Source organism: Somniosus microcephalus, chromosome 5 (assembly GCF_052327205.1).
Source record: "Somniosus microcephalus isolate GS21.2 chromosome 5, FLI_Smic_1.0, whole genome shotgun sequence".
In the NCBI taxonomy this organism is placed as follows: domain Eukaryota; kingdom Metazoa; phylum Chordata; class Chondrichthyes; order Squaliformes; family Somniosidae; genus Somniosus; species Somniosus microcephalus.
Genome location: NC_140991.1, coordinates 76,475,845 through 76,488,193, shown reverse-complemented (window position 1 = coordinate 76,488,193; position 12,349 = coordinate 76,475,845). Strand labels below are relative to the sequence as shown.

Sequence of the window (12,349 nt, the reverse complement as noted above, 5' to 3'; positions counted from 1 at the left end):
TTTAATTTGAAATTAGATACTGTAACTAAAACTTGCAAAAATCTTCAATGGTTTGGGTTTTACTTTGGTTAGTGTTAACCAAAATGGGCGATACAGTATAGGCAAGCAAAATGGCATATTACAACTTCAACATTTTAGGCTCATCAACAAGTAGCTCTAACCGAGTGACATCTGATAGCTAAATGGGTAAATACACCATGTGGTATGGTTCTGAGCCATACAGTCTAGAAAGATTGCAGGTTAAACCTCTAAACCTGTGCGTAGTTACCAATATCACTCGGAATGGCAGTGGGGTCACTAAAATTAGCTTTGCCACTCCCAGGCTGCAGAAACTGGCCGCTATTCCTGCTCCCGATTCTATTCGATGGCTGCTGCTGCAAAGGTGGGCACAGATACCAGATTAAGCCCAGGATCAGCTGTAATGCTCCCCAAAATTGAACGTTCCAATGGCACTCGCTTTAGGTGAGGTACCAAGGAGCTAGCCTGTACATGCACTCCAGCATGAATCATTGCCTTCAGAGAGGAGGAGCAAGATGGAATAAACAATCAGAGGGAGAAACAAACAACACCACTCACGTTTTGGAGTTGACAGAATGCCAGGAATAAAAACATGTGCTCCACGAAGTACAGCATTCCCACACTGAGCTCCTACAATCACTTCAAAGGAGTGTCTCTGCAGATTTACCCTGGAACCAGGAAATACACTTCTCAAATAAAGTTCTCGAATGAAAATGGCATTGGAAAATAAATCAGAGAGGGGAGTGGAAAGGAGGGGGGAAGGGAGGGGAAGCGAGAAAGGGGGGGGAGGGGAAGCAAGAAAGGGGGGAGCGAGAAAGGGAGGGGGGAGCGATAAAGGGGGGGGAAGGAGGAAGCGAGAAGGGGGGGGGAGGAGGAAGCGAGAAAAGGGGGGGGGAAGGGAGTCACCATGAACAATGCCAATGGACATCAGATAGCAAATACCTTTCTATAAATACAAACATACAAATAATGACAGACAGGTAAAGACCCTCTGGTCCATCGAGCCTGTCGCACACAATTGTGATAGCTTGTTAGCTTGTGTATCACAACACACCACCCTGCCTGAAACCATGTAATCGCTTGGGAGAGACAAAAATTTTTTTAAAACCCAGGCCAATTTGGGGGGAAAAATCTGGGAAATTTCTCTCTGACCCATCTAGGCAATCTTGAAACTCGTCCAGGAGATCACACTGGCCCTGAATTCACTGCAGTATCTACCTTCTGTAAGACGTGATCTCCGCCCCAGCCAGAAACCGGTCCAGCTCGCGCCTGAAGGAATTCAGCAAATCAGCATCCATCGCGCGAGACGGCAGCCTGTTCCAGAGGTCCACTATTCTCTGGGAAAAGAACCACTTCCTGACATCTAACCTAGATCTAGCCTTATACAACTTAAATCTGTGACCCCTGATCCTCCCTAACCTATTTATTTGAAACAAACTGTCAACTGGAACACAATCTATTCCCTTCATTATCTTATAAACCTTAATCAGATTACCTCTAAGTCTGCACTTCTCTAAAGTGTAGAGTCCCAATTCTTTTAGCCTATCTTGATAATTGAGATGCTTATATAATCATAATATACATACCTAGGACCAATAACAGGAATTAGAAGAACATCTGGAAGCTTTGGGTGCTCGAACACTGGAATATCACTTACAGGCCATCCTTTAAACTGCTGTAAAAGAAGTAATACAAAAGGCTGTAACTTAGTAATAGTCAAACGTCAAAATCCCCAAAACATTTTTAACTTTAGAAATACATATAATGTAGGAAAAGTCACGTAGAACTTTGAATATCTTCTGAAAATGTGAATAAATTATCCTCAAATACCCCTGCTTCTACTAATTTAGTTACCTCTTCAAAAGAATCCCAGCATGCTTGTAAGGTATGATCTGTTGCTTCTAAAAACTTGCTCTCTGCTTTTGGCTTCTTATGCTCAATAGCTCAGTATTGATAGCATTTCATATATTGCTGCATGTTCCCTACTTCTGAAGTACGGTACAGTGTAATACATCTGTCAGATTTACGCTAACAGCTGCTTGGATATAAAATTCTCTACAATGCTTCCAAACTTTAGCCTGCAACATCCTGAAACAGAAGCAGTTTAGTTTAAAAACCATTAACATTTAAGAAAAATGAAGATTCCTTACTTTTCCACTTGATTTGAACTATACTATACAATCATGCAAGTTTACAACACAGGAGGCAGCCATTTGGCCCATAAAAACTCTGAACGCTGCCTCAACTATTCCCTGTGGCAAAGCATTTCAAGCTGTAATAGCTTTCGGTTTCAAGAAATTTCACCTAACCTCTCTCCACACTTTTAGTCGAGATTTTAAATTGGTGACTCCTCATCATTGGCTTCCCAATCGGAGGAAATTGTCTTTCCTGATTCACACTATAAAAAACCTTCAGAATTTTAAAAAGCTCTATTAAATCTCTTCTCAGCCGTCTCTGCTCCAGTGCTCTTGCATCTCAAGTCTCTCCTCATAGCTACCCATAACTGGTATCATCCTGGTAAATCTAAAGACAGAGAGCATAATGTTAATTCTATAATGGGGCACCCAAAACTGAACACAGTTCTCTAACTGTGGCCTGACCATTGTCTGATCCCATTTATCATTATCTCTTTGGTCTTGTACTGTTTGCCCCTATATATAAAATCCAAAATGCTACTGGCGTTTTTATGACTTTATCTATCTGCATGCATACTTTCAAGGAATTATAAATGTATAGGTTGTTCTGTTCCTTTCGGCATCTTTCTATTTAATTTATATAATCTCATTCCTTGCTTGCCCCCTCGAAATAATTACTAGCACATGATTAATTTATACCACGTATAACTTACAGGGTTTAAAGTGTATGAGGTGGCATTGTTGTCTCCAGAGCTAAAAGATCCAGCTAAAAAGCTGAGTTTCACAACGTCTCGAGGCAGCAGCAGCAGCCAGTGACAACACAGGTATTGCTGCTGGAAGTACAGGCTACCTGCTCATCAGTAGGCTGATCACCTCAACCCAGCTGTCTAGGCCAGCAGTGCAGTTTGTTTGGCTTACAGCCATGTCGATATCTTCCAGCTGGTAAAGGTATAGGTACCAAAACAAAATTACTGAAAATTACAACTTTAAAATATACACCTTGAGTTTGTTTACCCATTATGCTGTCTCTACAATATAAACAAGGCATATTTCACAACAATGGAATTCTCAAACAGAAATTGCTTCTTGCTGCTTAAATACAGCATTAAATTATGCTCTGAAAATGTCAAATAAGACTTTTTTTAAAAACTTAATTTAAGATTTGTAATTTGGGCAAATTAATTACTATGAGAAAGCTGGAGTCTGTTTATCACTAAATGTAGTGTAGTCGACCAATTGTTTAAGCTAAAAAAAAAGCAACTAATCTAAACTGGTCCAGACTGCTTTAGTTATCCTCACTTCTGCCTTATTCTCACTTTCCAGTTGCCCTCATATACATACAGAAATTGTATATATACTTGAAAAGGAATAAACTGCAGGGATATTGGGGGGAAAACAGACAGGGGAGTGGGCTAATTGGGTAGCTCTTTCAAGAGCCGGCATAGGCACGATGAGCTGAATGGCCTCGTTCTGTGCTGTATGATTCCATGATCTCCAATACATCCCCATCCCACCATGAATTTCCAGAATCACTCCACCGGCTCATGATCTTGACCCTTCATATCTCAAAAGATTTCTTATTTGCAAGTGGATCAAAATGTAATGTACAGGAGGTTATTTAACTGCAAAAATACCCAGTTAGCATAGTTGATAGCCTCTGCTATTCCAACACAGAAACAGCAGTTAAGCAGGCATTATACTAAAGTCTCAGAATTCATTTCATGGTAGAATACATTCAAATAAAGCTTCACATTACAGACAATTCTTTTTTTCCCCAAAATCTCCCTGCAAAACAGAATAGCTGGTGTTCTGTGAGGGTACAATGTGCTTCCAGGCAAATTTCAGGCCGTTCAATCTATTGATATTCCTGACTGACACGGATACATACTGAAAATGAACGTTTATAATTTTTCAGCCATAACGATTTAGTAATAATAATTAATCCCAGTTTTGTCATTTATTTCAAAAGCTTGCAACCAATGCATTTAAAAAAAAAAAAAATCTCATTTGAGAAAATCCCAGAAAGCTGTGAGTACCATCTACAAGATGCACTGCAGCAACTCACCAAGGCTTCTTCAGCAGCACCTCCCAATCTTGCTACCTTTTCCACCTAGAAGGACAAGGGCAGCAGGCACATGGGAACACTACCACCTCCAAGTTCCCCTCCAAGTCACACATCATCCTGACTTAGAAGTATATCGCCGATCCTTCATCATCGCTGGGTTAAAATCCTGGAACTCCCTCCCTAACAGCACTGTGGGAGTACCTTCACCACACGGACTGCAGCGGTTCAAGAAGGCGGCTCACCACCACCTTCTCAAGGGCAATTAGGGATGGGCAATAAATGCTGGCCTTGCCAACGATGCCCACATCCCATGAACGAATAAAAAGTCAAAACTGTGCAAAGGTTTGACTGTTTTGCAAAAAAACAAAGTGCTTCTTTCTCCCTTCTTTAACCATATTAGTAGTTTTAATTAAATATGCATGTAATTGTGAACAAATGAGTTGGATTTTGACTTGCAGTTTTTCAACATTACCCACTTTTAGGCAGACGCAGTTCATCGATGACAGTTATAAAAATGTATTAGCAGGCAATCACTTCCAGTGCAGCAAACATCATATTGATAATTTTCAGTCATTCCCAATTTTCTAAAGTACAGACAAGTAATTTCTCAGTCTCCGATGCAGCTAGCAAGGTATACTACATCAGTGTGTGTCAACACTCCCTCCGATTTCACTTCTTGCTGGTGCTCACAACTGATTAGAATGCGTGCAGACAGGCTGAGACTTGCTTGGGGAATTGGACAGAATTTACATCCACCATCCTGTGACAAACAATGCCAGTGGTTCACCATCAAATCACTATTGTATACAGTTCTGGTAAAACCAGTAGACTTTATTTATAACTACATGATTACTAAAAAAAAAATTGAAATATATTGAATGCTAGTCCTTTTTAAAACAGTTTTGGAGTCTAATTACTTCCCACCTAAGTTTTTTTTTACTATTTGTCACAGTAAAGTAAAATGGTAGAAGTACTTCAATAAGCAGAAATAATCGTGATTCAACGGCTTTAAAAAAAACTTGCTGGTAACTTTTAAATTAAATTAATTAAATATGGCCTTGTTCTGATCCGCACATTGTGATTTAAATTCAGCTGGTCGTTAATTTATATGTGCATAATTTTTGTCTGAATTAAATACATTAAGGGGCCAACAAGACCTTGTTAGCCAGGTGATGTCACATTAGAACTTAAAACATTAAAAATATTAACAAACTGAACTGGATCACACCTTCTGGACCTCTTCAGTCAATAGCTTTTTAACATGATCAGTGGAGGCCAAGCAAGTATTGACTCTGATGCTTGTGAAAGCTGGAGGATGCGACAAACGGCTTAACAGGGCTTGAAACCTGAACTCGGTCTGCTCAGAACCCAAAGTTGTCAAAAGCTAAAAATAAAACATTTATTCTTTAAAAAACTTTAAAAAAACACAATTAAACAGTGCAGTAAAGTCATGTCTTTTGGCTGTATCAAATAAGCAACTATAAAACTTAATATGCTTGGAATTATAAATACTGCAAGTCTCCATACGATTAAATTTTCAGTATTTTCAAACAGTTAATAATGTTTAGAGAAAGGTCATATTCAATGAATAGAAGTTGTGAACTTAACAGCAAAAATTCAACCATGTCTTACTTTTCTTGTTTTGTTCTGTAAATAACCTTGGATTAAAGAAATCTAAGAATGAAGTTACTGTTAAAAATTTCATTAAAATGATTCTGAATACTTTGGTTCTAATTTGTTCATAGCATTTTGTGTTGCCAAGAACTTCTGCAATTGCTACTGTATAAGTATTTGCATAGTGGTTTGTGCCATTGAACCTGAGCACTATTTATTCATTCACAATTAATAGTTTTTTTCTAGTATACTTTTTCTAAATGCCACTTTAACTTGAATAATTCATTACCTCTTTATTTTTAAAAACACTTTGGAGATACGCCTCCACCTCAGGCTTCAGGGCAATTTTGGGGAACACAGAGAGCATTTCTGTTTATTCAGTAATTTTACAATCCAAAGTTCACTGAAATAAAATGATAAACACAACAGGTCATATCTGCACAAAAATCTGTAGCATATTCAAGAACACAGGATTAATTTCACTGAATAGTGTTAGTACCCGAGTATGGTGGTGCCATCTAACCTGTTGATGCTAAAAAAGATACTGGCTTATGTCAGAGATGCCGAAGTCTTAACATGTATCTGGTTTTTATTTTTGATTAATTGTATGTGTCCGATGAGAACAATTTGGTCACACAGACCAGTATTTATGGATATAGTTGAGTGGGTCAAATAAGACCATAAGAAATAGGAGCAGGAGTAGGCCATTTGACCCTTCAAGCCTGCTCCACCATTCAATAAGATCGTGGCTGATCTTCTACCTCAACTCCACTTTCCTGCACTATCCCCATATCCCTTGATTCCCTTAATATTCAAAAATTTATCGATCTCTGTCTTGAATATACTCAACGACTGAGCCTCCACAGCCCTCTAGGGTAGAGAATTCCAAAGGTTCACCACCCTCTGAGTGACATATTGAGAGAGTGGTTAGCAAAGCATATGGGATCTTGGGTTTCATAAATAGAGGTATTGAGTACAAAAGTAGAGAAGTTATGCTGAAACCTTTATAAAGCGCTGGTTAGACCACAACTGGAGTATTGCGTCCAGTTCTGGTCACCACTTTAGGAAGAATGTGAAGGCCCTTGAGAGGGTGCAGAGGAAATTTACCAGAATGGTTGCGGGGATGGGGGATCTTAGCTATAAGGACAGGTTGGAGAAGCTGGATTTGTTTTCATTGGAGCAAAGGAGGTTGAGGGGTGATTTGATAGAGGTGTACAAGATTATGACGGGTTTGGATAGGCTAGACGGGGAAAGGCTGTTCCCACTAGTTGATGGTACAAGGACTAGGGGACACAGATTTAAAATTTTAGGCAAGAGATACAGGGGGGAGGGAAGAAAAACTTTTTTACACAGCGAGTGGTGAGGACCTGAAACTCGCTGCCGATGGTAGTGGTGGAAGCGGAGACACTCAATGTTTTCAAGGGGGGACTGGATAGGCACTTGAGGGAAATAAACTTGCAGGGCAACGGGGATAGAGTGGGGGAATGGGACTGACTGGATTGCTCTACAGAGAGCTGGCACGGACTCGATGGGCCAAATGGCCTCCTTCTGTGCTGTTATGACTCTATGAAGCAATTTCTCCTCATCTCAGTCCTAAATGGCCGACCCCTTATTCTGACCCCTAGTTCTAGACTCCCCAGCCAGGGGAAACATCCTCCCTGCATCTACCCTGTCATTCTTCTAAACTCTAGAAAATATAGGCCTAGTCTACTCATAGGACAATCAACCCATCCCAGGAACCAGTCTGGTGAACCTTTGTTGCACTCCCTCTATGGCAAGTATATCCTTTCTTAGGTAAGGAGACCAAAACTGTACACAATAGTCCAGGTGTCGTCTCACCAGGGCCCTATATAATTGCAGTAAGACATCTTTACTCTTATCCTCTTGTAATAAAGGCCAACATACCATTTGCTTGCTGTACCTGCATGTTAACTTTCAGTGATTCATGTACAAGAACACCGAGGTCCCTCTGAACACGGAATTTAATCATTGACAGACTGAACCCAGAGACAATGGTGAGGGGCTAACAGGTGATAAATGATTGTTCAGACAATTGAAAGTAGAATTTTGGTGGTTCTGAAAAGTTTAAGAGAACTTCAACAGGAAGTTTTTAATCTTAGTTTTCAGAAAGTTTGAGCAGCAGCGCAGGTGAAAAATCGTAAAAAGTGAAATGTGAAGAATAGATGGAAGTGCATAATGAAAAGTGTAATCAAACAGATAACTTAGTATCCTAAATCTGTAGAAGTGCAAAAAAAATTAGTTTATAATTTAAGTGTGTGCAAGGTGTTAGCTAGAAGAAAGTGAAAGCCAACAGGCAATAAACCAAGACTACAATCACTCACTAAAGATATACTTCAATGAAACCAGAAGCATCACAGAGGAAGTCTGCACTGTTCCAATACAGAATATATATTTATTGTTTCACACACATACAGTATTGAAGCTCAAATACTGAAAAAAACTGGCATCAGATCTAGACTTGGGCTCACTGCCTGGAAATGTCGCAAGGAGGGGCCTGATTGCCAGCAATGGGCTGATTGGTAAGAATTACTTTGTAGTGTGTGGCAGCTAAGTTTGGGCTGAATGCATCAGGGAAAGGGATGGATGGAGGCGGGGGGAGAAAAACTTGACAGAGAGTATGTTCAGGTCAGTTACCTGTTACAATGATTCGGGGAAGCCCAACCCACAAGCCCACAAGAGGTTCTGCTTTAGCAACACTTAATAGATGTATTTCTGATCGGAGTTGGGCAATTTTATGCATTATTCAAATTTTGTTTGCAATTTTTTAAATAATAACTATGTTACAGATTGTATTTTCAACCTGGGTGTAGTCAACAGGCAGAGTGATTTTAAAAAAATATGTTTTGAACAATGTGATGGTTACTTCTCTTTCTAAGAAATTTCTACACAAGTGAATGAGAGTTAAGAAGTTCTTATATCAGTAAATCAGATTTCCTATTTATTAATATGCAATTCTAGAAAATCAGAAGGAAGAACCTGTATATATAGTGCCTTTCACAACCTCAAGATGTCCCAAAGCGCTTTACAGTCAACGAATTTCTTCTGAATTGTAGTCACTGTTGTAACGTAGGGAAACGCAGCACCGCGAGCAATGAGCAGGAGATCTACTAGTAAAACATTAAGAAAAATATGACAGCATACACATGTCATAAGTTGATAAAGATGCAAAACAATATTATAAAAGATAAAAAGCTGTAAGATCACCTCTCAGGCATCTCCTTTCCAGGCTGTAAAGTACAAGTTTCTCATCTTTCCTTGTAACTCAGGCCCTTGACACCTTAGCTCAGCCTCATGACTTTTCTCTAACACTGCCTCTGATGCTGAAATTTCTCCTTCGCATCTTGGCGACCAGAACCATATGCAGCATTAAGACATGATTTAATCAGAACACTTACTGTTTGGTCATGACTTCCTCTGACTTGTATTCTACTGTTTTAACTATGGAGTTCAATGTTCTATTGCCTTTGATTGCTGCACTACATTGGTTGGACATGCTGAGCTTCAAGTACATGCCTTATTTTCTTTTTTCTTCCTATGTGCAGTACTTTACACTTCTGTATTAAATGTCATTCGCCATTGCTCTGCCGACTTATATATTTTATATATCCAACTCATGATGTAACTTCTGAGCTGCCTCCTCCGATTCCACTGCCCCTCCATTTAGTACCTGTAAATTTTACCATTCGCATTTGGGTTTCAGAATCCAATTCATTTAGGTAAATGCAAAGTAGTGGCCCCTCAAGCTCAATGGCATTCCACTTAATACTTCACCCAACACCCTCTTCCCCAATCTGACATAACTCCTCAATGAATACTCGTTATCTACCCTTCAGCCAATTTCTTATCCATTCCCAAGGTTTACACTGAATCCCCACAGCTTTGTTTTGTCTTTTCCTTTGTCAAATGCCTTTTGGAAATCTAGGTACACTACGTCAAAGGGCTTTCCAGTTAACTTGGGTTGGTACTTCTTCGAAATTGTCTAGGAGTTTGGTCAAGCAGGATCTTCTCCTTCTGAATCTATGCTGACTGCTTACGAGATTATTGTATAGACAATCTTCAAGTTTACTCCTGATAAGCGGCTCCATTATTTTACACAGGATGGAAGTTATACTAATGGATCTGGAGTTGCCGGAGTTTACGGTCTCCCTTTTATGGGCACCACCTTAGCCTGTTTCCAATCTACTGGTACCTCCCCGGTGTTCAGTGACTCCCTCAATGATTGTCATTGCCTCATAAATCATTCCCCTGGTCTTTCTCAGTACTCTGGCATAAATAATGGGCCGGTTTTGCAGTAGAAATAATGGCGAGGCTAATAGTGCTCACCATTATTAGTGCGTAAATTGGACAACAACTTCCAGTGACCCCACATGCATAAATCAGGAAGTTGCTGTCCGAGATGCCTTGCGCTTCCAGAAGCTGCGCAGTAACTGTATCTCGCCGAGAGACTCACCATTGAAATACATGGAGCAGCGTGAAGTTGCTGTACTTAGCTGATAGATACACACTAAACTCATCAGAAAAAAAGTTTGGGCTTGTCCATTCCAGTGTAAGTACCCTTTTAACAGCGTAATAAGTCTTAATTACTGCCAAACAACCTCTCTGGCACTGAAAATTAACTTTAACAACTTTAACAGATTTTAATTTTTTTAAACTTTTTTTGTTTCTTTAATCTCACTTAATCCAATCTTTTGCTTTCTGTACCCGATTAGACATTGAATTCAATATTGTAACTGGCACTTCCTGGTTCAGACTGCGCTGCTCATTAACGGTACTTCAATCTGATTTGTTAAGGAGATACACAGTTGCTTGCCACATTCACACAGGTCCCAGATGTTCTGTAGAGGGCACCGCACTTTTTGGATAGTTGGCCGAGAGAACCTTGCAGTGCAAAAGCCCATAGAAAGTCTATATGCAAGTGCAAGAATAACAAACGGTAATCAAGCCCATTATCTATCCATACGGATTTATTTATTTGAACCCTTCCAGCCTGATTAGAACTCTCATTTATATCAAAATCACTGATGTTACTTAGGATATGTCGCTCATGTCTTCCTTTGTGAATAATTGGAGGAAGTAATGTGGTCTCACCAAGGCCCTGTACAACTGCAGCAAGGCATCCTCGTTCCTGTACTCAAACCCTCTCGCTACGAAGGCCAACATACCATTTGCCTTCTTAACCGCCTGCTGCACCTGCATGCTTACCTTCAGCGACTGGTGCACAAGGACACCCAGGTCTCATTGCACTTCCCCTTCTCCCAATCTATTGCCATTCAGATAATCTGCCTTCCTGTTTTTGACACCAAAGTGGATAACCTCGCATTTATCCACGTTATATTGCATCTGCCATGCTTCTGCCCAATCACCCAACCTGTCCAAACCTGTCCAAATCATCCTGGAGTTTCTCGGCATCCTCCTCACAGCACACACACCCACCCAGCTTTGTGTCGTCTGCAAACTTGGAGATATTACATCTAGTTCCCTTGTCTAGATCATCATTAATATATATTGTGAATAGCTGGGGTCCAAGGACTGATCCCTGCGGTACCCCATTAGTCACTTCCTGCCATTCGGAAAAAGACCTGTTTATTCCAACTCTTTGCTTTCTGTCTGCCAACCAGTTCTCTATCCAAGTCAGTACCTTGCCCGCAATCCCATGTGCCTTAACTTTACACGCTAATCTCTTATGCGGGACCTTATCGAAAGCCTTCTGAAAGTCCAAATACACCACATCCCTTATCTATTTTACCAGTTACATCCTCAAAAAATTCCAGTAGTCAAGCACGATTAGAACTGTCACCTCAACCCCCCCCCCCCAAAAAAAAATACTGCCAGACCCCAGTATCTCTCTCCAATGCTCCCAGCCATCTCCATCCTTCTGCTCCCAGACTCAGGATCACACCCCTACTATTCTAGACCTCGTTCAAATAATCCCCCAATCTCCAGACCCTGGCACCCTCTCCAGTGGTCACCTGCTGGCACTCTACACCCCCAATACTCGCAGCACGGGCCACCCTTCTCCCCGCCGCTGCCAGATCCCAAGAGTCACTCACTAAACCAGAACCCATATTTAAAAACCTCTAAAGTAGACGTAAAAAAAAAACGAATCAGTCTGTCCCCTCAGTCTCACTGAAGTGACTCCTCTTCCCCATGACTTTCATTCCTATCAGCCGTGGACTTACGGGTGCTGTGATGATGAACCATAACTTCGAAATCAGAATCCGCATTTTACCCTACGGAGCCGCTGCAGGAGGCTTCGTTACCCACCACAGGAGCCAAATACCTGGAAAGCGCGGTAGATCACAGGGCCCAGGGGCCGCTCCTGAACTTCCCCCGGTAAACATTTAAACCCACGCACACGCCCCATTGCCCCGCGAGCTATTACCTCACGCCGTCCGGCAAAACAGCCCCGCCCACCACCTCCCCTATTGGTCAACGCGATAAATTCTCACCCCTTGAACCAGTCACTCAGGTGTCAATCAAGTGATGCAATTCCCAC

General features: G+C 40.9%; 1 protein-coding gene across 5 annotated transcripts in view; it reads right to left on the bottom strand.

Annotated features, from left to right (window-relative positions):
• Positions 1-12,223, bottom strand: part of nsun6 (NOP2/Sun RNA methyltransferase 6) — a 76,054-nt gene extending 63,831 nt beyond the window's left edge. Inside the window, exons 1-7 of one of the 5 annotated variants that reach the window (XM_085987850.1) lie at positions 12,033-12,223; positions 8,830-8,957; positions 6,122-6,235; positions 5,447-5,602; positions 1,605-1,693; positions 1,237-1,353; positions 577-686 (exon numbers count right to left, since the gene is read on the bottom strand). In XM_085987850.1, the coding sequence (XP_085843976.1) occupies positions 577-686; positions 1,237-1,353; positions 1,605-1,693; positions 5,447-5,602; positions 6,122-6,199 (550 nt within the window). In that variant the 5' untranslated portion in view covers positions 6,200-6,235; positions 8,830-8,957; positions 12,033-12,223. Of the gene's footprint in view, positions 1-576; positions 687-1,236; positions 1,354-1,604; positions 1,694-5,446; positions 5,603-6,121; positions 6,236-8,829; positions 8,961-12,032 lie in introns of all 5 variants that reach the window. The other 4 variants (XM_085987847.1, XM_085987845.1, XM_085987848.1 and 1 more) reach the window with 4 other exon arrangements.
• Between the last annotated feature and the right edge of the window lie 126 nt (positions 12,224-12,349).